Source organism: Arachis ipaensis, chromosome B4 (genome assembly GCF_059453495.1).
Source record: "Arachis ipaensis isolate K30076 ecotype BB chromosome B4, ASM5945349v1, whole genome shotgun sequence".
Taxonomy (NCBI): Eukaryota; Viridiplantae; Streptophyta; class Magnoliopsida; order Fabales; family Fabaceae; genus Arachis; species Arachis ipaensis.
Genome location: NC_142439.1, coordinates 2,862,376 through 2,889,562, shown reverse-complemented (window position 1 = coordinate 2,889,562; position 27,187 = coordinate 2,862,376). Strand labels below are relative to the sequence as shown.

At 29.2% G+C, this 27,187-nt stretch overlaps 1 protein-coding gene and 3 long non-coding RNA genes across 6 annotated transcripts; 2 read left to right on the top strand and 2 right to left on the bottom strand.

The window, feature by feature from the left end:
* Nucleotides 1–69: 69 nt before the first annotated feature.
* Nucleotides 70–2,227, top strand: LOC148566461 (uncharacterized). Its single transcript, XR_015880772.1, has 2 exons — nt 70–518; nt 1,972–2,227. It is a non-coding gene; the product is annotated as an uncharacterized LOC148566461 (long non-coding RNA).
* Nucleotides 2,228–10,861: 8,634 nt separating this feature from the next.
* On the bottom strand, nt 10,862–14,134 carry LOC148566460 (uncharacterized). Of its 2 annotated transcripts, XR_015880771.1 has the most exons (3): nt 13,530–14,134; nt 13,326–13,449; nt 10,862–13,245 (listed from the first exon to the last, which is right to left on the bottom strand). It is a non-coding gene; the product is annotated as an uncharacterized LOC148566460 (long non-coding RNA). The 2 variants fall into 2 exon arrangements; XR_015880770.1 differs by having other exon boundaries at nt 10,862–13,449; nt 13,530–14,111.
* A 7,082-nt stretch (nt 14,135–21,216) lies between these two features.
* On the top strand, nt 21,217–24,317 carry LOC107635787 (uncharacterized). Of its 2 annotated transcripts, XM_088483502.1 has the most exons (9): nt 21,217–21,666; nt 22,083–22,269; nt 22,440–22,573; nt 22,706–22,818; nt 22,908–23,160; nt 23,249–23,404; nt 23,500–23,579; nt 23,701–23,750; nt 23,831–24,317. In XM_088483502.1, exons 1-9 carry the CDS (start codon nt 21,295–21,297, stop codon nt 23,959–23,961), a joined length of 1,476 nt encoding a protein of 491 aa, XP_088339628.1. In that variant the 5' UTR covers nt 21,217–21,294; the 3' UTR covers nt 23,962–24,317. The 2 variants fall into 2 exon arrangements, with proteins under 2 accessions (XP_088339628.1, XP_088339629.1); XM_088483503.1 differs by lacking the exon at nt 23,500–23,579 and having other exon boundaries at nt 23,831–24,032.
* Nucleotides 24,318–24,712: 395 nt separating this feature from the next.
* Nucleotides 24,713–26,446, bottom strand: LOC107637487 (uncharacterized). The gene is made up of 3 exons (XR_015880773.1): nt 25,968–26,446; nt 25,507–25,586; nt 24,713–25,141 (listed from the first exon to the last, which is right to left on the bottom strand). It is a non-coding gene; the product is annotated as an uncharacterized LOC107637487 (long non-coding RNA).
* Nucleotides 26,447–27,187: the final 741 nt, after the last annotated feature.

Genomic DNA, 27,187 nt, shown 5'->3' with positions numbered 1-27,187 from the left:
TTGAACCGCAAACCGATGAGAAATACGATTCGGTTATATGCTAAAACCGAAAAAAATGAAAACCGTTGTTGAACCGCTAAACCGGCCGGTAACCGGTCAGTCGAACCGAACCGGGACCCGGCCGGTTTTTTTCACTTTGCCCAAAAACTCTCAAAACGCGTCGTTTAGCACTCAGTAACCCCAACCTTACCCGTTACCAACCCTAACTCACTCCAACACTCTCTCCAACGGCGCAGCAACAGACCCTCCCTCGTCCTTCCCATCACCCTCGAGCTAACCGTTCCTCTCAACGTCGGCGAGCTCAGTCCCTCCTTTTCGTTCAGCCGCCGGACTACTCCTGACGCCGTCGCTGGTTGGAGCTTCGAAGCTCACTCAGTCCCTCACTCAGCTAACGTTTCAGACTCTCAGCAGTGGAAGCATAGTCGCCGGGTTCGTCTCCTGCCTCCGTCGCGAAGCTTTGTTCCACCGTCGCCAGCTCTCCGTTTCCAGCGCCGTCATCCTTCCTTGCATTTGAATCTGTAATTGAGCCTCTGTTTGATTTTGATTCTGATCTGTTTTTATTCTGAACTTTTTTATTCTGATTGTTGGTTTGATTCTGATTTATTTTTATTCTTCCGTCGTCCTCCCTATTGTTGATTCTGATTTGTTCTTTGGTTGGGTTGTTAATTTTATTTTTTTTACTTTGAACTTTTTGTTCTGGTTTTTTTATTAGTTGCCAAATCAGAAGGTACAATTTAGTATTACTGTTATGGCTGATTTGGATTTGCTGAGGAAGATTCAAGATTTATTATCCCTCTCTTGAGTTGAATGAAGTTTTTGTCAAAGTTAAAAGAATGTATCTGAGCAATTGCAACATGCATTGTTACTATTACACACAGCAATTTGATGATTTGTTTGATCTTTGTTGCCTGTGTTGGTATGTGTTGATGGCCTGGAGTTTTGAGCTATTTGTTAGATATGAGTTTAGATTGTGATAAATTTTGATAATTGTTATGTTTTGAGAAAGTTTAGCTCAGTGATTACGATGAGCTTAATTGCAGAAGAGGTCTTGCTACTTTGTTGAATTTTGAGGTATACATACTTGCTTCTCTCGCTGTCTTTGTCTGTCTCTCCTTCTGCAACCATTGTCTCTTTTATAGTGATATCTGATATGTGGTCAAATTGCTTCTCTTTAATATCATGGTTACTAAAATTCAATTAATCTTTCCCCTAATCTGATGAGAACTCGATCAACCAAATTGGATTTTAATAGAACAGTTACATAAATATAAAGACATAGAATTGAAACTGAAATTGAAATTTATAATCAGACATGGAATTACAATCGACAGATTTGAAAAAGAAATAATAAACGGGGATACTTATCCCCTTATATAACCTACATGCTTGTTACATATACTTAGAGAAATAATATCCGAGGATACTTATATAACCTACATGCTTGTTACATAGATCTAGAGAAACTTACAGTATATGCTTAATCGAACTAAACAGCCCTAATAAAATCTATGACAAAGAAGGGGTTTTAACTTTTAACAAGAGTAATTGTAGTGAGAACATGTATGTAGTGAAGCTATGCGAACTCTGATTCAAGTAATTCAACCGTGAACTGAAATGGTGATATAGTGATATAGTTTTTTTTGTGAACTGTGAAGTGTGAACTGATATAGTGATATAGTGATTGAATAAATAATTGAATATTGTTCTTGCTATTTTAATTTCAAGTTTTGATTGATCTTATTAACTTGTTAATTTGATAAATTATTGTTTTGGTGTTGTTCTTGACCTTTTGACTTTTATATTGTGTTTTGCTGTTGTTGATTTAATAAATTGTTCATTGAGTGGAAGATGAAAATTTGCCATGATAAACCTACTCTTGCCATGTTAAACCTGTCATGTTAAACCTACTCAATTCATTTCATTATTGGCATTCATAACAAGGCCTCTCATCTCCTCTGGTTGTTCTGTTAGGCATATCCACAAACAAGTCTCGCAAGCCACAAGGGTTTACATAAGTGAGGGATTAATGTAGCAAAACTGCAGCAAGTTATAGCGGATTTTGATGATTGATGATAAACTTAGATGTTGTCATTTTATGTTTGGTTGGTTGTTTTTGTTATTTGATTTTTGAGTATGTATTTGAATGAGATTATAACATTTTGGTTTATGTAGTACTTTTAATTTGGATGATATTTTAAAATTTATATTAGACTATAATTATGTTTTAGTGTGTTTATTTATATTTTATTTATTATTTTATTATAAAACGGTTTTTTCGGTTCAACCACGGTCAAACCGGTTGAACCTATAAACCAGTAAACCAATAACTAAAACGGTTCGATGACCGGTTCGGTTTTCAGAACCTTGCAAACAACACCAAACATAATTTTGGTAAAAATTAGTAGAATCGTCACATTAAATTCATTGATTCTCTTATTGTGTAATAAACAATGAAGCTACGAATACTATGCACTCATGATAACAATATAAATAAAGAAAAAAAATATTTCTCAATAAAATATTAACATTTATAATAAAATATTTTACAAAAATACTATTAACCAGAATAACAAAATAAATAAGCATAATAAAATATGCATTACTATCAATACCGATAATAATATTAACATTTACGTAGACAATATTAATAAACGCCTCACATTTTGATTGACAGTAACCATAATAATATCAACATTTATATAAATAACATTAATCAGAATAACAATACAAATAAACATAATAAAATATTTTTACTAACAATATTCCTAATAATATCAATTGTTATATTAGTATGAATCTTAATAACAATAATAATAACAATAATAGTAACTAACCTCTTCGTCGATATATCTTGCCACGTGAGCGACGCCATTTAGTCGGTACAAGCGATCCTCACCCTCCATTGACTCCACCACCCACTCCTCCTTCACACCTCCAAAGTTTTCCCAAATCCTCTCAACACAACAACACCTTCCTTTTTTTTGTGCTGTCCCAAATGATCCGTCCCAGCCTTCAGCGGATTACTTATATAGCTACACACACATAAACCGCGGTGGGTTACCAGGTTTTATATGCAATCCACTTTCCTCATAAACCGTGGTGACTTACCACGGTTTATGAATGCCATGCCTCCTTCGTAAACCGTGGTGACTTACCACGGTTTACACTCAATAGTTTTTGCCCATAAACCGCTGGGACCTGCCACGGTTTATGCACGTTTGGAAACCGTGGTGGGTTGCCACGGATTACATAGAAATGGGTTTTTGCACATGCAGGTAACAACAATCAGTTTTGCACATTTAGGTAAAGGATTTTGCTATTCTATTTATTTAAGTAAATTGCCCTAAAAATCCTGTACCCCTGTAACTTCATCTCTCACATCACCCTATCACCGTCAACATTAGAACTTCGTTCAACATCGTCACAACCGTCAATTACTTCCATTGTCTTCGAATCTCACAAAGCGTTGCGATGGATGCCACGATAGCAACGAGGTTTTCACTGAATACTCATCACATTTGCAACAGGTGAGTACATAATCTTTGTTAGGATAATTTATAGGATACAATGATACTTTACTTGATTAATCCATTAATTTTATTGGATGATTAGGGTTTAATAATGGTAAAAACTTGTGAATTATAATAATGTTTAGTCTGTATAGGTTTATTTTTGTTAGAATAATACATCATGTTCAATAATGGTATATTTGAGTTTGTAATTTTAATTTTGTTAATGCTAGTCTATTTTAATTCTATTGTTAGATGGAATATTTTGTGGTTCCTATTTTTTACCATGGAGATCACTCTGTGCGAAATAATAAGGGTGTGCTACTATATATTGATGGAAAAGTAGACAAATTTCTTGAAATGGACATCGACTTGCTATGTTTCTTTGATTTGAAAACTCTATTCAAAGGGTTGGGGTATCATGATTACAAAGCTATGTATTGGTTTTATTCTTCTGCCTCTGAGCTTGAGTCTAGATTACATCCCATTGAAGGAGATGCTCAAATTAATGAGTTACGTATGTATAAAGAGAAGAACAAAGAGAGTCCAGAATTTGAGTTATACTTTGATCATCCAATAATGTTAGCTCCACTTGAGAATGAAGACCTTAATTTTGAGTGTGATCAATCTAATAGTAGTGAAGATGGGTGTGTGGTAATAAGAAAGAAGATTGTTGGGTGTGAAGAAAAAACAGACCATAAAGGAGATATATGGAAGAAGAAGACAAACAAGGATATTAAAAGTAGGACTCTAACTACAAAGAAGAATCAATTGAGTAGCAAGAAGGCTAGTGTTCCAACATATGGGAGGAATAAAGATGGATCTATTGTTGCTGGCCCAAGTGGTGTTGCTAGGCTTAGTGCTACTGCTAGGCCAATTGGTTATGGGTCAATTGGTGTTGGGCCAAGTGGTTCTGCAAGGCCTAGTGTTGCTGGTGGGACAAGTGAGGCTGGTAGGCCTAGTAGTACTACAACAAGATCTGCTAAGCCTGGTGTTGGAGTTCATGGCATTAATGTTAATGAAGAGGATGAAAAGGATGAAGAGTGTGAAGAGGAGATAGAAGAACCTGCATTTAACTACGAGTCAGAGATATTATTAACTCCTGAGAGTTCTGAGGATGAGCGGGAGAGATATAAATTTTCACAGTTCAATGAAGGGGATGGATTTGGTGAAGTTTATTTTGAATTGGGGATGGAATTTCCAACTATCAAAACGTTCAAGAATGCTTTAAAGGACCATGTGATATATGAAGGGAGAAAGATAAGATACATAAAGAATGACCAAAGGAGAGTTAGGTGTGACTATGAGTATGATGTTGTGAGGATTAAGAAACCTAGAAAATCAAAGAATCAAAAAGAAGAAAATATGGAGGATGCAAATGGAAAGGATAAAAATGAGCAGAATGAAATTGAGGAGAATGTTAATGTGGAGAACAAGACTACTGAAGGAGGTGATGCTAGTGAAAACGTTAATGGAGATGCCCAAACTAATAAAGAAAGTGATGCTGTCCAATCCAACAATAGGACAGAAACTACTGATGTTGTGAATGAAAATGGAGCAGAAAATGGGTCCAATAGTGGGATTGCTAGTGGTTCACCTTGTCCATGGCTTATATATTGTGCATGGAATACTCAATTGAAGAGTTACCAGATAAAGACCTATACCCCCGAACACACTTGTGCTAGAGAATTCAGCAGCAACATGGCAAGTCAGAAATGGGTGGCAAAGAAGCTCGAAAATAAAACTATAATAGAAGGAGGGACGTCGAGTTCACGGTAGAGGAGTGGATAAATTCTCAAAAAAAAACCCCAAGAGTTGGGGTGGAGCTAGGAAGAAGCAACTTTACAGAGCCTAAGGACCTTAGACTCAATGTCGATGAACAATGTGGTCAACAGATTCTTGACTAATTTTTTTTTCACCAAAGAGGCTGACCAAGCTAAGGACTGATGTTCACACCTTCAAGCAACAAGAGGGTATAATTTACATCTTTTTTTTAAATCTTTTTCTTTAAAAAAATAGATGTTTTTCATATTATAAATAAACAAAAAAAATACTTTTATATTGTTATACCCAAACATAATTGATAGATAAAAATATCTTTTTGCATGAGATACCCAAACATAAAATTATTTTACTTTTTCATAAGGTCTTTTAAAAAAAGATAATTCAAAAAAGATCTTTTCTTAGAACCTCATCCAAACAAATACTATAGTGTATCTATGTGTTGAGAAGAAGAACAATAAATTCAAAATAGTTGACTAATAGTTTTTTTTTTTCTGTTGGGACTACAACTTATGAAGCAAAAGATATATATATTTCACATGCTAGCATTTTTGGTTCCTTTTTATTTTGTCTGACTCTTCTTGTCCTCCTTTTTTATTCTTATTTTTTATGTTCTTTTTTACTGAACCAATTATTTGTACTTACACAATAGAAGACAGGATAGGGAAACTATAATATGACTTTCTTAGAAGCATATCTAAAATAATATATCTACAATTTTAAAATTCTATTCTCTATCTCTTATAATTGTTTATTTATATTTTTTGTTTTAATTGTTAAGATATTTTGAAGATTCTATTCTTTGTAAATTATGATTGTTTAGTTATATTTTTAATTATTTTTTAATTATAACATTTATTCCTGTTTTCTTTTTCATTTTTTAAGATATTTTAAAGATTCTATTCTTTGTACATTATGATTGTTTAATTATATTTCTTGTTTTAATTATTTTTTAATTATAACATTTATTCCTATTTTCTTTTTCATTTTTTAAGAAAGCTTTTCTTTATCTTTTCATTTTTTGGACTTGGAACCAGTAATTCTTTCTACCAGTATTTTTTTAGAAAGCACAGAATTTTACAATGAGTAAGCCTCCTCCCCAATACCTTTCGTGTGCTACATGTTATCCAAAATGCAAGTAACTTTGTTTCTGTTTTCGTTTTGAGTTATTACGTCGCTCCCTACATGATTTTGCTTGTAATAAATTGTTGAGTTTAACTCGTATGTTACTCTCTCATCTCATAATTGTGATAAATTGTTATCGGTTCTCTTGACACATAGCCCTTTTTTATTAGTTTTTTTTAGTTTTATGTCTTTATTTATTGTTTATTTATTTGTTTGTGCTATTTCATTAAATTAGACATTGATAAGAGCTAGATATTTTCAAAATTGTTAACCTATAAAATTGTTAAGTAAAAAATTTTAACTATCTTAACCAAGATTGTGAGAACCGGACCGATCATTAAACCGATCAAGTGATTGATTCAGTGATTTAATGGTTCAACCAAGGTCGAACCATAGTTGAACCGGTTTAATTAATAAACTTATGTTTGGTAACGATGTTAGAATTTTATGCACTTTTATATATAAAATTTGCAGCCAAAATTAAGTTTGCAGTCAAAATAATCACAATGAAACTTTTCTATGGCAAGCATCATTAACCCTTAAAATTAAAGATGACAAATTTCTCATTCTAACACAAGTATAATAAGCTATGTTCTTTAATTGTGATTGCAATGCAACAACAAACCATTATGTCCCAATGTCATACATAACATCAAGGTAATACATGTAAAAAGAATGAATAAATAAACAAAAGGAGTTAAGCTCAAAACATGAGTAAGCCCTTCAAATAATCAAAGTTTATTTGGTCCGTCGAATATGCATTTGACATCAAATTGATTATCAATTTATATATTACTAAATTGGTCAAATTAGTTCCAAAGATATATAAGACATTTAATTGTCTTTTCACTATTAATCTGTTATATTTCTCCATAAAATTAAATCACAAAAACATAAATTGGTTCTTGATGAACAGAAAATTGATTATTAAAGGACCATTTTTTATGCTGTTGTCACAAATGAAATATAAGGATTTAAAATAATAGAACAAAAAGTAGCAGAAGCAATACTTTGAACAGAAACTGAATTTTAATTCAATTCTCTAGCAACAACTTGATACATCATATGCATTGTATGGCTCTGTATAAGAAAAGAACTAACTGAGAAAATATTTGTCTCGGATTATATCAATTCATACAGCATTCAAAATCCAGAATTATATTAAGCAAAAGTTAATGTAGCATTCAAAATCCAGAGTCCCAAAATTGTATCAATTCTATATAGCATTCAAAATCCAGAATCCAAAATTGAACTTATATCAAATTTATATTAAGCAAATTCAGAATTACAGAATAATTAACCAGAGGTCAGAACAAAACACCAACAATCTAGCTCTGTTAACAACAATGAACAACGAAGAAAATTAACTCAGAAAATAACTAATTAATCCAGAAAAAAATCAACCATCAACATAATTAAATCTAGAAAAATAGTAATTAACTCCCAAAAATAAATTGAAGAAGCAGTTGAGGGATGGAGGCTTACCAACGGTGACCGTGACTGAGCTACGAGAAAGAGAGAGGGAGAACAGAGACAAAGCAGAAAAATGTTGACGAGAAGCAAACGTGCATGAGCGACAGTGGCGAGGGTTGACATGCGTTCTGGAGCTTGAAGGTGGCTGCAGCTCTTGATAGGATTTCCTTCGTGTGTGAGAGAGAACCGAGAGAGATTTGCTTTCTTTGTTTTTTTCCCTTAATATATAGTGTAGCGAACCGAAATGCTAAAAAATCTAGACAGTTCAAACGATTCATCGGTTAATCATCGATTCGTCTGATTTTTTCTGGTTTTTTACAAATCGGTTTCTAGCATCAATTAGACCAGCTAAATGACCGATTTTCAGTTTTCAGAACCTTGATGTTAACTACTACTATATAATGAATTAGTTCCAAATATTTTTAAAATTATCACATAAATTTAATTGAGACCGAAAAAAAAAATTCTTCTTACAAATTTTCTTAAAATATTTCTCAAAATTTTGAAATTATAACTTTTTAAAAAATAGCATTTTAAATAGTAATATAATTAATAAGTTAAAAAAACTGGCTATTTGAAAATCTTGAAAGGAAAAAAAATGCCAAGGTCCAATATATTAAGTGTAAAAAATAAAAAATTAGTTAGAGTTAGATTAATTTATCTAATATTTTTCAAAAACGAAAATAGCAAATACAAAATGTTATGGGAATGCATACATGTGGTTATTGAAAGTTCATCATCTTATCTTCTTAATTATATTTATATTATATGCCTCTATTTCACATTAACGCATGCCATGATAATGTGCATATAATAAACATGAGTGAAAGAGGGAGAATCTTTTTTAATTAGTGATCACAACTAATTCCTTTTTTTTTTAGTTTTTTTGTTAACGTGACCGCAACCCATTTAATTTCACCATTATTATCGTTTCTTTCTTTGTATAAATTATTATATCATGCAAATTTGAAGTTAATCTAAAGCTTTAACATTAATATTATTATTAGGGGTGGGCATGGTTTGAATTTTCAAAAATTTAAATTGCATTCATTTTAGAATCAATTTTATGGTTCATAAAATAAAACTAGAATCGGATTAAAAAGAAAAACTAATTCTAAACTGAAAAAATAAAAACCAATTTCAAATCGGTTTTGATATTTAAATCCAGTTTTTATATATAAATCGGTTTTTTATTTGGTTTTTTAATATTCAAATTTAAAATTCGATTTTTTAACCAAAAATTTAGTTTTAAAACTAGTATTTAAAAATCCAATTTTCAAATTATAATTTTTTTAATAAAAAATTAATACTAAAGTCTTTTTAAACTATATATGTTCATTACAACTAAAATTTATTTTTTATAAATCTAATAACAATAATTAATTTATATAATATTTAATCATTTTCAAAACATTAAAAGGATATCATCAAAAAATCTCCCTAAGAAAACAACCCTTAAACATCAACCTTTACAGGTCACTAGAACTTTTTTTTCTTCATCAAAAATTTGACAAATTCACATATGGTCTCTTTCAAGATGAGTTTTTATTTTTATTTTTTTCAATTTTTTACAATTCTAAAGACGAACTTGCTTAATAATTGATTAAGTGGGTGTTGATCATCAAAATCACCATTTGAAAATTAGCAAATACGTTTCTAATTTTCTTTTTTTTTTTTCTACTTTTGTTGAAAATAACACCATCAATATCTTGTGATGTTAACTAATGTTAACAATTGAATGAATTGGACTTAACAATTGAATATTGATTAGACTATTCAACCAATCTTGCTGTAATTAGTAATGATTTATCCTCATGCAAACAAGCTTAGTTGGCTACCAAATGAAAACAATTAAACTCCAATCCTAACTAACACGTTCTCATTCACTCATTTTGTTGAACAATTAGAACGCGCACCGCCAAACATTAGAAAAAATAATAACAAGCATATTTCCTTCATCAACAATTTATTTCATGTAAAATTTCACTAATTTGTGCAAAAGAAAAATTACAATTTATATATGCTGATCTAAAAATCCTCGTCCTCCTCAAACTTGAACATAAACACGGGCGACCATCATCACTTTTATTCTGATTGTTATTCTTATTATTGTAAGAGTAGTTATAGTTATTGTAGTAGTGTTGGCATATTTTTTTCACCAATTCAGTCTTAGATTAGGATTTTTTTTTTAATTTTAGATTTTAATTTAGATATGAATTTAAATTTAGATTTAAATTGTTTAAATGATTTGGATTAAAAAACCAAATTAAAAAAGAGATTCAATTTGGTTTGAATTTTTTTGTATTTAAAATTTTTTTTTAAATAATTTAATTTAGATTTGATTTAAAATCCAAAATCTAGATTTTTTTGCCCAGCCCTAATTATTATATTGAAAGGCATAATAGATTTTAATTTTAGAAGGGCATATGAAGCAAAATATGAACATTGGTAAATGCAAAAAAAAAGAGCATGGAAAAGAAGCATTGTTCTACTACAATTTATTTTTAAAAAAAAATTATTTATCATTTAACTTTTTTGTTTGCTGGTTAGTATCATTTCCTTCCTAAAAATTCCTCTATTTAATTTGTACGCATTTAAAAGATAAATAAAAAAAAGAAAAAGATTTATAATCATATAATTATATAAGTTTTAGCCACTTTTCTTCAATTCTTGCACCATCTTTCACTTTTTCTATATATCTTTTATTTTCATTAGACACTTCATCTTTTATTTTATAAGAAAAAAAAATATTAGAATCTTCAAAATGCATGTATTACTATATAATGTAATTGTTTTTTACAATTTTAAATGCCATCACAGGTTTACTGTAACACCCTAACTATCAAAATGTCACGCTTCCGGCTGCGCTACTCTGATAGTTCGGGTATTACGATGACTTTTAAAATATTTAATACTAAAATATGAGCCTGTTTAAAAAAATTAAACCGTATAACCGCTCAAGAGGCTTCTTATCTGATAACATACAACCACATTTACAAAACAAACCATAATACTTACAAAAGATACATATACATATATCTACATATTATTAATATTACAAGCATTACATAATCAAAATCCTATCCCTCTTGTGAAGACTTGCAAAATTAAAGGCGAGCGAAACATAAAACTAAGATAATACAAAATAATGTCGAATAAACAGAAAATAAATATAACTCTCCTGAAACTCCGTCGCCCATATCTTGAAAAGGGAAAAACCTGTAGGGGAGTGAGAACATCGTCCTCGAAAGGGTTCTCACTATAGGGTTACAGAATTGCTATAATAAGATACAAAAATAAAACCGTTTTTAATGTATAGTGATTAATAACCGCCTTATGCTTCTTTTCAAAACCAAAGATTTAATATTCAAAATCCGAAATCCTTTCTAAAAGGGAAAGCTGTTAATTTCTCAGAAATCCAAAAGCTCTTTTTTTTTAAGTTTTTCCCTAGACAGCATGAATGACCAAACTGTTCCAAGCATAGGTTCATTAAGTCTATGCTGAACCAGTTTGGTTTTTCATACTTTTCTAAACCGAAAACACAACCAAACACAGCACTCAGCCCATCTCATAATCAACCACGGCCCTAGGCCCAAGCAGCTCAATCAATAACCAATTCATCACAATCCAACCAATTCTCAGCCACAAACACAAGTAAGAAGGTTCAAACATAATCAAGCAGTTATATCAAGTAGAGCAATTAGCAATTAACATAACTATTCACATAGGCAAACCAATTATAATATGCATACCCAAACAATGTCATATAAATGCATATGATGCATACCTGTCCTATTGGCCATGAACTCACGCGTCGGTTATGTTGCCAGACCCGACTTGGATAAGCGGGATTCAACCACCATCCTTATCCGTAGGTTCCACAAGCAAGCGGGACTAAATCACCATCCTTGCCCGGAACACGCAAGCGGGATTTAAACCACCGTCCTTGCCAAATAATTTATCAATATGTGAGCGGGACAAAACCACCATCCTCACTGCAGGCGGGACAAAACCACCATCCCTGCATAACGGTTTATGCACTGAGCAAGCGGGACTATACCACCATCCTTGCCAGGCCTCATCATATTCTCAATAACATCCACAGTCAATCAGACTCAAAATCTTATTTCAAAAATTATTCTTGACCCGCTTTCAAATCACAAACGTATTCAGTTCACATCTTGCCAAGAACCACTTTTCTTAAGTAAATTTTCTTTTCAAAACTTTCAAACAACTTCATAACCAAGCCAGATTCAAAATCTCTTCTGAAATACTCAAAATCACTCATTTTCAAATCATTCGCTCCATCCCTTTGAAATCAAGAGTTATTAATCAACAACCTTGGCAAGGACTCAAGACTTTAGGGAAGAATAACCTGCCTCATTTCTTAAACTCTTCAGAAATTCTCGGAATCATAGTTGCTTAAGTTGAGATAAATTAAAGTAAAGATTTAAAATCAAAACCAAAGTATGTAAGCCAAGAGTTCTAAACCAGTTTCAAAATCAAAATTATTTAAGTGAAAAAAAAAACCAATTTCTTTTCATTCTTAAATCAGAAACTCTCCCAAAAGCTCAGAATTGTTTAGTCGAACTTAAAGTCGAACTTAAAGAATACTTTAAGAGCAACACGAAATTAATTAATCAAGTTCAATTCTTTCAAATTCCGCTAAACTCACCCAAAGGTACTTCTTTAACCAAACTTCAAAACATAGGCCCCTTCATATTTAAATCAATCGGGAAACATAAACTTTTATTAAACAGTTTAAGCTCAAAACACCAATTTCTTAATAAATCAAGAACCAATTCGTAGAACCTCTCAAGTCCAAATCTTTTTCTAAATCACATTTTAAAACAAAATCTAGATTTTTATGAAAATTCGGCAGCATATCCCCTAAAACTTGGACTTTGCCACCCTTTTGGGTCCCAACCAAACCAATCCTCAACTCCTTTCCAAAGGATTCAAGACCAAATCAGTTTCCAATAAACAAAACTCAGAACTTTAAATATCAAAAATCATTTCAAGCCAAACCAATCAGAAATCTCAATTTCAATAAAATTAGACATTATCTCAGTCAAGCAGACAACCATATTCATCTAAGATAAACCAAACAATGCATAGGACTTGCATAATCACCAGAAAAGCATTTTGCTCGTCATATCAATTTATAACAATTCCACTTTAAAATAAATTAGTTTTATAAAAACCCCTACCTCGGTAAGCGAAACCATAATCCAAACATGTCAACTGAACTCTTTTCTCTCAGCCCAGAATCAACAGCAACCAAAACCTCAGCTCCGCTTACTTTCTCAATAGCAGAACAGCCTCAATCGTGACATACAAACTCAATTTCTAATTCCTAAAAACATTAATATCGTGAAAATCTTAAAACCCATAACGAAAAACTAACGATGAGGGTTCGAAATAGAGTACACTTACGGTGACAGCAGAACTGAGCAGCCGCAATCCCGAACTGACTCGGCGGGAGCTTCGACAACGGCTAGAAACTCCAGTGGTTCAACGGCAACCTAAAAATTCGACATGCAAATCTCGGAGCTCGACCCTACGGTAACCAAGATCTCAGAATCTCTAGCCAAACATAACAGAATATTGATTTCAAAGGTTCCGGAACGAAATGCTTACCAAGACGATCAAGGTTCCACTGGCGGTCACCAGCAACGGCGGTTATGGCGGCGGTGACGTCAGCGGACAGCCTAACGGCGACAGAAGTCACACCGGTGCGAATCAGAGGCACGAATGGCGGCGATGGTGTCCACGACGATGGCATAGCGGCGGCGCTGGTTCTTCCCAGCTCGTCGGGGTTCAGGCTCGGTCTTTCCTCTCTCATCTGAGCTCGACGGCGACACGGGCTTCAGGGAACGGCGACGTCGACCTCTCCTCGCGCGGCCCTCTCCCTGGGTTTTGGTCTTCCTCCGTGACGGCGTGCAGCAGAACGCGATAATCGGTTCGGCGGCAGCAGGCAGCGATGCCATGGTGGCTGGGTAGTGACGTGACGACGGCTGGGCGGTGAATTCGGTGGCGGATCGGCGGCAGGGCGCAGCTCTCCGTCGCTCTCTCCCTCTTTTCCCCCTTCTCCCTTACCGTAGCTCCCCTCTCCTCTCATCCCTTTCTTTCGTTTCTCTCTCTTTTTTTTTCTTTGTTTTGAGTGTTGGTGAGCTGGGTAGTGAGTTGTGTGGGCTAACCGTGGGTGTGGGGTGAGGTGAGTGTAGTTTAGTTAGGGTTAGGATAGAAAATTAGGTTTAGGTATTTTTTTTATAGTGATTATCATGCCTATAAAGTATTTACTAAAATTAAAGTTATATTTTTTTAATATTTTAGTAATATTTTTTATAACAGTGAATTTTAATATTCCATCATAGATTTGCTCACTACCAACCGTGGACTTGCAACACCACAAATTGCCATCAACAGGAAATCAAAGGTATTGTTATTTTTTATATGTTTGGAAAATCATTTGAAGGTTAACGTAGTTATCAGATTTATAAATTTACAAGTTTAATTGAATATAAGGTTTTCTCAATTTATAAAGAAAAACTAATTATATTTGTATATATCTTGCAAGTGTTTTTTGTATTTGAAATGATGACCTATAATTATATATGAAAATATTTATATTTATATCTTATATCTTACTGTAATTATTGTAGCTAACTATTAAATATGAATATTTCAGGAAATTGATCATCATGGACGTATTATGCTAACTGATTATGCTGATTATGACCCTAGTCCCACTCTAATAAATAAAACTAAATTGGCTGCACCAATACCTTATGGAACTCCTCTCAAGCCACAACGAAAACCTCCATCTCCTAATCTTCCTAGTATTGGAGTTACCAACTAAATATTATCATAAGCTATGTCGATAATTATCATCTAGGAGTTGTTTTGGAAAAACTTTATGTAATTTATATTTGGAATAATCTATCTTAGTTAATAGGGTATTCTACTTTTCTTATTTTCGTACTTGTGTTGTGGGAAAACGTTGTAGCTTTTGATATCTTATAATAAAATTATAATATCTATGTACTTGTTATTACATTTGATTTGTGTTTATCTAACTTCTTCAATAATGATCCTTAACTTTTTTTTTTAATTTTTTTTATTAGATATTGATATTTGTCATTACTAATTTGCCTTCAACTTCTCAAATTAAGCATTATTTATTATCATTATTATTATTATTATTATTATTATTATTATTATTATAATTATTATTATTATTATTATTATTATTATTATAAAGCATGCATTTTTAAAAGTTCAATATAGAATATTGAAAGCCATAATAATATTTTTAATTAATAAATAATGATGTGAAAAAACAAATATTCAGTACTATATATATCTATTATCTATTGGTGCTTGTTTTGATACGTTAATTAATTTATATACGTACCAAATTAATATGATATAAAAAATAAATAAATATAAAATTATCAAGTAGCGTAATAATCATTTATTTTTTATTTGTATTTGAAAAATTTATTAAATTGTTATAAAGATTAAATACTCTTATAAAAAGACTAATATATTTTTATAATTATTTTTTAAAAGATTAAATAATTCGTTTTATTGTTTTGATTTAAAAAAAAGTTTACAATGAAAATAATTATAATTAAATAATCTTAATCTATTAACCTTAAAAATAAATAAAATTGAGTTTAGCAAGGTACAGTATCTCTACATATCTAAACTCTAATAATTCAAAGGTAGTGCTATGGTGCTGAAACTAATATTTTTCAGCAGGTGCTGAAATGAGCTGGCCACGCTATATAATGAACGCGTGTTGTTGTTGGTGTGACAGGGGAAGCTGTTGGTGTGACAAGAGGAAATCAGGAAGTAAGTGGAAACATCAGAATACAGTAATTAGTCCGTATGGTGTCGGATAAATAAACAAAAAAAATTGTATAAAGCGAGGTGGTTATAGATTGTTAATTTTTATTACAATTGGGTTTTTCCTTTTTTTTTGTTACTTTTTTGGGAAGTAGGTAGACTACTAGAATGGGCTTACATTGTGTAGGAATTAGGAATGATCCAATATTTTGAAAATAAACATTTTAATACTAATACATTAACTAATACTCCTACATAAATTAATTAGCTTAGTTCATAAATTCAAGGAAAAAAAAAACTTACTTCATAAATTCTTATTTAATAATAAATGGTTAAATTGTTATCAAATAAACTAAATATTTTATTTTTCAAAATATCAACTGAAATAATATATTTACAAATCAAATTTTTAATTTTTTTAATATTATAAAATATTTTTTTACTAATTTAAATTGGTTATCCTCTAATACACATTGAATCAACCTGTTAACAATGATTTAATACAGTTAATTGAATAATAACATTCTCACTCATTTAACGAAGCACAATTTAATTAATTTTATTTTAAATTATAAAATTATTTTTTTAAGTTCTTATTTTTAAATCATTTAATTCATACTCATTTTTTTAAATTTTAAATTAATATTTATTAATTTTAAAATTATAAGACAATTTTTTTTCCAAAAACCAAATATACATCACTAGCAATATAAACACATTGTATGACTATGTTTATTTTTATATTGCGTACTTACTGCATATTACTAGTTTTAAATATTTATTTTTTATTTAATTAAATAAAAAATAAAACATAACAAATAGACATCACTAACAATACAAGCACATTGTATGGCTGCGTTTATTTTCATATTGCACTTCCATTACACTATACACACTAAATGTGTTTGAAGGATTACGAGGACAACGTCAACGTGAATGGCTTGTAAGTATATATGCCATATGCTCCTCTTTTTAACACCTTGATATTTATATAGTTGTAGTATTAATTATAAGAACAAAATTTAGAAATTTGATGAAAATTATAAATTGGACTAGACAACATAGTTATTATTAAATAAGAATTTATGAAGTAAGTTTTTTTTTTTCCTTGAATTTATGAACTAAGCTAATTAATTTATGTAGGAGTATTAGTTAATGTATTAGTATTAAAATGTTTATTTTCAAAATATTGGATCATTCCTAATTCCTACACAATGTAAGCCCAGTCTAGTAGTCTATCTACTTACCAAAAAAGTAACAAAAAAAAAAAGGAAAAACCCAATTGTAATAAAAATTAACAATCTATAACTACCTCACTTTATACAAATTTTTTTATTTAATTACCCGACACCATCATGACTATCGTGACTAATTACTGTATTCTGATGTTTTCACTTACTTCCTGATTTTCCCTTGTCACACCAACAGCTTCTCCTGTCACACCAATAGCAACATGCGTTCATTATATAGTGTGGCCAGCTCATTTCAGCACCTATTGAAAAATATTAGTTTCAACACTATAGCACTGCCCATAATTCAATTATTAATTTTTAATAGTCTTTTTCACGCCTCTGGTAGCTCTTTAAGCTAGTGTTTTGGACTTAGTGCTTGTAACACATTCCTTCACAATATTTTGTGTTAAAATAAAAATAAATGCACACAGTCTAATAATAAATCCCTTAATAGTAAAAAACTGTATCCATATTTTTAGCCTTAGCTCAATTTTTATATTCTCGCCAAACTATAATGAAGATCAATATCATTCTTAAGGTTAATTGCACTACTGATATTAGAAGCAACAAGGCACACCAAATATGAATAATTCGTCCATGGTTAAGGGATTTATTCTGAGACCATTTCTGTATTTGAACCGCCGTTGACCGGTCAAACTCATTGATACAAATTATGTGCCAAAAACCGGTTATTCAATTGCAAAATGTGAAAATGATAGGTTAAACCTGGAATAGCTACACACTCTTTCTTAACTTGTCTATTTTTAATTATACACTTATTAAAGTAAATACTAAATTTTGTTAAATATTTACAAATAAAAAAAAAACAAAAATATTTTTTATTGAAATAAAAATAATATTTAATTAATCAAAATACATATATATATAAACTTTTTTTTACATGTAATTTCTCAAAGTTTTTTAAACCGAAACACATACTAAATACAATTATATATGAAAAAAAATTATTTATGTTTTTTTAAATAATGATAACGTCACTCCTAAATTAATAATACTATTTTTTAATTATATTTTTTATTTTCTTTTAAAATTACTTTCAATCTTTATTTGTTATATCAACATCCTCATATTTATTTTTGTTAGATTCATAAGGACTGTGAAAAATTTTATAAAAAAAATAAAAATATATGATTAAAAAAGAATACTATTATTTCAATCTTTATTTGTTATATGAACATCCTCATATTTATTTTTGTTAGATTTATAACGAATGTGAATAATTTTATAAAAAAATAAAAATATATAATTAAAAAAGAATATTATTATGAATCTAGAAGTGATATATTATGAATTTTTTCACTTTAATATTTATGTTCTAATATATTATATTATATTATATTATATATATATATATATTATAGCTGTGTGAAATAAATATTACGTACTTTAATTCTGTTTACAATTAGATCAGACCATCTTTAAATTTTGTTAGTTGATGACCATGTACAATTTTTTTATTCTAAATTAATGTATCAAAATGATATTATTTGTAATCTTAAATCTATTTTAAGTATAGATTAACAATACAATGTAATAAAATTGTGGGTCCATATGAATAATTATTAGTAATCTCAAAACTCTATACATATTATACTCATTACTCACAACTACTAATGATAACCTAATATGCTAATAAAAATGATTAAGGATACGGGATATATATTTATTATAAACTATGTAAAAGTTGACCCTTATTAAATAAGGGAGAATAATATGGTTACTGAAATTAATCCTTAGGTAGCCACCGACCCAATTATCCTTATTAATATGGTTATTAAAATTAAGCATTTATTAAAGTTGACCCTTACTAAATAAGGGAGAATAATATGGTTATTAAAATTAAGCATTTATTATAAACTATGCAAAAGTTAGTTGATCCTTGTTAAATGAGAGAGAATAATATGGTTACTAAAATTAAAGGATAAAGTATATATATATATGGAGAGTTTTATTGTGGGTCTCACTTTTTGTATTTGTATCATGTAGTATATATACTAAATAGCATTTTCGTATTTTTAATTATGCCCTTGTTAAAGTAAATACTAAATTTTATTAAATATTTACAAATTAAAAGAAAAAACAAAAAAAAATTTATTATTCATAAAATTTTTTAGTGAAATAAAAATAATATTTAATTAATAAAAATAAACATGTATACAATTTTTTTTACATGTAGTTTCTCAAAATTTCTTAAACCCGCATACTAAATACAATTATATATGAAAGAAAAAAAAGATAATTTATATATTTTTTAAATAATGATAACATCATTTTTAAATTAATAATACTATTTTTTTAATTATATATATATTTTTTAAGTTATTTTTAATCTTTATTTATTATATCAACATCCTCATTTATTTTTGTTAGATTTATAAAGACGGTGAATAATTTTGTAAAAATATAAAAATATATAATTAAAAAAAATAATGTTATGAATCTAGAAGTGACATTATGAATTTTTTTTAATATTTATGTTCTAAAATAAATATAAACATAGTATATATATATATATATATACTCTGTAAATTTTATACACACACGTATACAAATGCGTGAAATAAGTATTACTTATACTCTGTAAATTAAACCATCTTTAATTAAATCTTGTTGCTTGACTATGTAAAATTTTTTTTATTTTAAATTAATGTATCGTTCATAATTTTAAACTTTTTTCAAATATAGATTAACAAAATTGTGAGTTGATAGTCATAAAAAAAAAATTGAGCTGATATGAATAATTATTAGTAACCTCAAAATTTTATACATATTGTACTCAGAACTACTAGTAATAACATAATATGCTAATAAAATTGAAGTTAATGATACAGTATATATATTTATTATAAATTATCCAAAAATTGACCCTTATTAAATAAAAAATAATATAATTACTAAAATTAAGAGATAAAGTACATATATATACTATAATTTAAGAGGGGTATGTAATAAATTACAAAATTTTTTATGAATATACCAATAATATAAATATTCTTGTTCTGGTTCGAAGAATTATACACACCATTGTTAACAATATAATAAATTTAATTATTATTTTTATAACATTCTGCATCTTTGATCTGATTCACACTATTTCACCGTGTGAATTGAAATATGCTTTGTGCATAAGAGAATTGAATGTATGTAGAAGCAAGTATAAATAGTAAATACTAATTAAAAGAAAAACTTGAAAATTTTAATATTCTTGCTTATGATAATTTAATTTTTGATAACTAATCTGATTAGATTGATTGACTTTATTCTTAATTGAGATATCATAAAATTGTTAAGTAAAAAAATTTAACTACCTTAACTACTATATAATAAATTAATTTCAAATATTTTTAAAATTATCACATAAATTTAATTGAGACTGAAAATAAAATTCTACTTACAAATTTTCTTAAAATATTTCTCAAAATTTTGAAATGATAACTTTTTAAAAAATAATATTTTAAATAGTAATATAATTAATTAGTTAAAAAATTGGCTATTTGAAGATCTTAAAAGAAAAAAATGCCAAAAGTCCAATATATTAATTGTAAAACATAAAAAATTAGTTAACGTTAGATTAATTTATCTAATATTTTTCAAAAATGAAAACAGTAAACACAAAATATTATGAAAATGCATACATGATTATTGAAGGTTCATCATCTTATTTTTTTAATTATATATTCATATTCATATGCCTCTATTTCACATTATCGCATGGCATGACATACATGATAATGTGCATATAATAAATATGATAATTAGTGACCATAACTAATTTTTTTTTTGCTAACGTGACTGCAATTAATTTAATTCCACTATTATTATCGTTTCTTTCTTTGTATAAATTAATATATCAAGTAAATTTGAAGTTAATCTAAAACTTCAGTATTAATATTATTATACTGAAAGAAATAATAAATTTTAATTATAGAGAAGCATATGAAGTAAAATATGAAAATTTAAATGCAAAAAAGAAACATGAAAATAAAGCATTATTCTACTATAATTTATTTAAAAAAAAAAAACATTTATCATTTAACTTCCTTACTAACTGGTTAGTACGTATCATTTCTTTCTTTAAGTACCCCTCTATTTAATTTCAGCACATTTAAAAGATAGGCAAAAAAAGGAAAGAAAGAAAGGGATTTATAACCATATTCTTAAGAGCTCCTCTATATAAGTTTGAGAAATTCTCTTCACTTCTCGCACATCACCATCTCTCAGTCTTCTATACATCTTCTATTTTCATTAGGCTCTTCATCCTTATTTTATAAGGAAAAAAAATTATTAGGATTTTCAAAATGTACTCATTAGTATCGAAATGGTTTTTTTTAATCATCTTCTTAGACATATCAATAATTTGTGTTTTAGGATTTAGATTTCCTAGACTAGGAATAATTTCACAAAATACTAAAATGCAGTATCATGACAATAGTATTATTAACATATCTTATTACACTCAAAGATTAGACCATTTTAATTATAAACCCGAAAGTTCTATCACATTTAAACAAAGATATGTGATAGATTTTAAAAATTGGGGTGGTTCTAAATCGGGAGCACCGATTTTTGTATGGTTTAACGGCGAAACTTCTTTAGAAGACGGAATTGACGCGGCTGGAATTCTTAAAGACAACGCTCTTCGTTTCAAAGCTCTTCTTTTATACATTGAGGTAATAATTAATTATGATTTTTTAGAGAACATGCTTGGGTCTTCTGTAATCCACAGTGAAAATTTTTTTCTTTTTTATTTAATTTTCAAAATCATTTCGTAGATAACATGAAAAATGTAATTAAGAACGTCCTAAAAAGGGTACATTTATGGTAGGATTGATTTTTTCACTCAGCTTTATTACATCAAAACATAAAATCGCATGCCTTAATTATGTGGCCAATATAATCTAAGTAAATATATCTTAATAATTTCTATCTACGATTAAAATAATGTAAATGAAATAAATATATAATTTCTGTTTTCATATTTAATTTATTTATGTTAATACACATTTTATATTGTTATTATTTATATCATATACTAATCAATTAAGAGATTAACTGAATGTTATATTATTATTATTATCATTGACAGCATAGGTACTATGGAAAATCATTTCCATTTGGCTCAAGTGAAGAAGCTTTGAAAAATGCAAGTACTATGGGATATTTAAATTCAGCGCAAGCATTAGCAGATTATGCTGCTATTCTTTTAGACATTAGAAAAACTCTCAATGCTCATGACTCTCCTATCATTGTTTATGGAGGTTCTTACGGTGGATGTAAGTCATATTATATATTATTAATTTTACATAAAAAGTTTTAAGCATCATAAAATATGTAAACAGTATATATATAAAAGAAGACCATAAAAATATTTTTGAATTTTGTTATGTATACATTATACATATGATTAATATTTATTTATTTATTTATTTTGTTTATCTACTAGTGCTTGCAGCGTGGTTTCGGCTAAAATATCCTCATATTGCATATGGTGCTTTAGCTTCATCTGCCCCGATTCTCTATTTTGACGGTGTTGCCCCAAAACATGGATATTATTATATTGTATCCAAAGATTTTAGGGTAATACATTATATATATGTCATTATTTATAAATTTATATATTAGTTATTAAAATAATGTGTATTTTGATAAAAAAAAATTAATAGTAAATTCTAAAAGATAAATAATTTAATTTACTCTTTTGGTATGTAGGAAATAAGTAAGAGCTGTTATTATACTATTCAAAAGTCTTGGAACGAGATTGACGAAATAGCCAAGAGACCTCATGGCCTCTCAGTTCTAAGCAAAAGGTTTAAGATTTGCAAGTAAGTCAAATATATATATTTTTTGTTCCATATTATTATTATTATTATTATTATTATTATTAACCTATTATATACTACATTAATTCTAGAAAATTGAAAAATGTTGAAGTTCTGAAGAAGCATTTAAAGAATATATATTCCATCGGAGCTCAGTACAATCAACCATCAGTTGAGAGCATATGTCACGCCATTGATGAAGCAGCCAACAAAACGGATGAAATTGGTCAGATATTTCAAGCTTTTGCAATTTTTAATCACCAATCAAATTTTTCATGCTATGACATAGAAGGAAGTGATAATTTAATTGAACAATCTCAAGATGGCAATGCATGGGATTGGCAGGTAAAAAAAAAAATCCTACTCCTTTTTTCTTGGTTTATATATATAATATCTAATTAACTAATAGAAAATTAATTAATTTAATAAACAGACTTGTAGCGAGATCATTGTTCCAATTAGTATTGACGAAGATGCTTCAATGTTTCAACCAAGACCTTTTAATATGGAAAATTATCTCGATTCATGCGAGCAACAATATAGTGTAATTCCACTGCCTCATTGGATAATAACATATTATGGCGGTCAGGTATCTAAATAATAATTCTTTTAATTTTTTTATAAATTATTTTCACCAAATAATTAATTATTAATTATCGTTAATTTTTATTTTATATAACACAGGATATAAAATTAGTCTTCAAAAGATTTGCCAGTAATATAATTTTTTCCAATGGATTAAAATATCCATATAGCTCAGGCGGGTAAGACATTTTAATATAAATAACTGTTTGTTTATTAAATATATAAAAAAATAATAAATATGAAATTAATTATAATTAAATGATAAATATTTAATAATATTATGTACACTATGTATTGCAGGGTATTGGAGAGTTTGTCACCCAGTCTGATTGCTCTTACCACGGTCAATGGTATTAATATATCAATCATAATTTTTTTTTTTTTTACAATAAATAAACAATTTTAGTTATTTTTATTATTGTTACTGCAGGTACTCACTGCTTGGACATCCTTCCAGCACAACAAAATGATCCTAAGTGGTTGATCAATCAAAGACACGTTGAAATAAATATCATTGCAAGCTGGATTGCAGAATACCAAGCTGATAGATTAATTTGTTAATAATGGGTAATATATAGTTTTTTTTTTTTTTGGTGGTTTCTTTCTTTGTATATATTAAAAGGCAAAGCAAGTTCCGCATAATAGTAATAATCATTAAGTCATTATTAGTGTATAAATTAAAGAAAAAGGCAAAGCAAGTTCTGCATAATAGTAAAACAATCACCGCAAGGATAACCAAAACCATAAAACTAAAAATCAAGCAGAGTAATATAGCAAACAATTGAAACAAATCTAAGAAAATTCCACATATAAATTCAGGAAGCTTTCAGGAATAGAGTTAAAAAGAACATTTTTTTTATTTCAACAGGGCCTACAGCCCAAAGTTAAAATGAACAATATATATATATAAAACTACTAGTTAAGACACCATCGCCATGGAATGTGCCTCTAGGAGAGCAACAAAATTGGAGGAAAACAGAAAAAAAAATAAAAGAAATTTCTACCCTAGATTTTTTCCCCCCCATATATAACTTGTTATACAAGTTATAGCCTCTATTAATTTCAAACAAATATAGAGATGTGATTGAAGAAAGGAAAAAAAGAATTGCGATGCTAACTATAACATGCTCAATGTACAAAGTAAAAAGCTACACTCACTCTCGGGCTTTTTGAAACTGTTGATCAAGTGAATCTATTAAAGTTACCCAAGACCTCCAAAACTTTTGACACCACTCTTTGATTGAGGCTGGCATCACCAAGGGGGGAAATAGTTATAAAATATTCAAATTTAAAGAAAAAATAACTAATTAATTAATAGAAACAATTATTTGTATAACCACAATAAGCATTTTACTTTATCAAAATTACAATGCATATTACTTTTTGCATTGCAGTAAAAAATAGTAAACAAAATCAGTCATTGCAAAAACACCAAAGTAGTGTCATATTCAAAAGAAAGAAGCTGAACTACTAACTTTAGACCAAAAGCTTTAAAGTTGATTGTTCATACATAATTACCATACTTATAATCTGGGGAAAAAAATACCTAAAGTTCATCTTGGGCCCATGCATACTTCTCATAAGATCCCCAACCCCAAGCATGAAGCATAGCTTCTTTTACTTATTCTCTTCTCTTGATGTCAACTGGATCATCTACGATCTCTTTACTAGACTTGGTAGTTTTCCTCCTTGAGGCAATTTCCCCAAATTTACCACCATGGGAATTATTTAGCTCTTCCAACTGAAACAAGACCAATTGCTTACTTCCCGAAATAGCATATTATTAGAATTGAAAAACATTTCTCATGACAAAATATTATATTAACCGAATAAGAAACCTGTGCTGTATACAAACAGATTCAAAAAAAAGTGTAAATAATATCAAAAGATGAGGATTTAGATTTATATGAGATTGAATAGAGAACGAGAATTTAAACTATGGATTTCAATCAGTTTGATGCAGGACTGATGCGGACAACACCAAACATATATGGTCATTTTGTTAGTTGTGTTTGTTTCTTGTGATTGCAACATACAATGAATCGTTTTAGTGAACTAAAGACTAAAACAAATGTACAAAAAGTTAGGGGCTTTACATCTTCTTACCAGATTTTGTATATCAGTAATTTCTTTCCGTAACTCCTCAACTTCTACCTGCATTTCACAGAACAATTCTGCAAAATGAACTTATGCAAAAACGAAAAGGATTTCAGCTTCCCTTAAAAAGAAATTTGAATAGGAAATGAAAACAAAGTTCTACTTCAAAATCATCTACATGAATGAACCATCCTAGTTGTGCCTACCTCTAATTAGTAATTACAGCATTCTCAAGTCTCAACCTAGTAACAACTTGGTTGTTTAGCAGGAATTAAAAACAGTAGTTCCATATAATTCAGCTCCAACGTTTCCTTCAGAGTTAATCTACAGTCTAATTCCAACAAATTAACGACTATGCAACTAATTAAAGCCTCAATTGAGCAGATCCCTACAGAATCTTTGACTAATTACTAAGCTGAAAACCAATTCACAATTATAAATAATTCTGAGGGTTAGGGTTTACAGCGTACAAGGAAGAGGGAAGGAGCACCGACGGAGGGAGCGAGGATGGAGGGTTTGCGAGAGAGGGAGCGCCGAGGAGGGAGGCCTTGCCAGAGAGAGTGACGGTCGAGGGAAGGTCAGGGGAGGCGGAATGAGCGAGCACAGACGGAAGGTGGATGGAGGGAGTGCCGGCAGAGGCATTGCGAGGGAGGAGAGAGCGCGAGCGGCGGCGATGAGAGGAGTTAGTGTGTAAAGGTTTCTCCAAGATTTTGAGGGCATACTTGTGAGTCTCAATTTAGTCTTTCAGATTTCAATTGTCTCTATTTAGTCTCTGTTTATAAACGTGCCTCATATTAGTCTTCGAGACTATTTTTAGTATAAAAAATTAATAGAGGGCTGTTGTAGACTATCACATGTTACGCTAAAACTTGTAAAATGATGCAGTTTTAGTTTTGACATTTAAATAGCTAAAAAACGACATTGTATTACTTATTTTGTTAGGTAAAATTTTAATAAACACCATTTAAGATGTTATTTTTAGGTTATTTGAGTGCCAAAATCAAAACGACATCATTTTACAAAGTTTAGTGTGGCATCTGCCTGTCACGTTCCGTTAACATTTGTACATTAAAAATTGTTTCAAGGACTAACATGAGTTACGTTCACAAAGTTTGGAACTAAATAGAGGCAATTAAAACTTTAAGGATTAAATTGAGATTCGCGTATAAGTTCAGGAACCAAATTGAGTATTATCTCTTTTTTGTTTAAGTCAATTTTTTATAGGATGCTATTTTTAAAAGATATTTGTATTATAGTTATATTTTTTTTCTTAAGGCATCATTTTTAATAATGGTCCTTTTTATTTGACCACCACTAATGATTTAAAAAAAAAACATATTATAAAATAATCCCCTAAAAATAATCGTGTTATAATTTGATAATTTCTTTAACGGAAATTTTTATTGTCTAAAAATAATAATATCAGAGTCAACATATCCTTTCTTTATATATAAAGGTCGCGTTATCTTTTGTAAAATTAGATAGAAATAAATTGGATTCTGTTTTTACTTTAATTCCATCCTAATATATAATTATATAAGAGTATAAGACATCACAAATTTTACATCCAAGCTAAGGGTCATAACATCTTATTAAATTTTAGAAATTTTATAATTGAATATTTTATTTTATTATTATATTAGGTATACACCAAAATTTGTCACAAAAAATCAATTATTAGTATTAGTAT

Excerpts from the sequence above, each read along its gene's own strand:
- LOC107635787 (XM_088483502.1), top strand. The coding sequence starts at position 21,295 with ATGTACTCATTAGTATCGAAATGGTTTTTTTTAATCATCTTCTTAGAC. Across the intron at positions 22,574-22,705 it reads TTGTATCCAAAGATTTTAGG|GAAATAAGTAAGAGCTGTTA; the intron begins GTAATACATTAT and ends TTTGGTATGTAG. Across the intron at positions 22,819-22,907 it reads AAAAGGTTTAAGATTTGCAA|AAAATTGAAAAATGTTGAAG; the intron begins GTAAGTCAAATA and ends CATTAATTCTAG.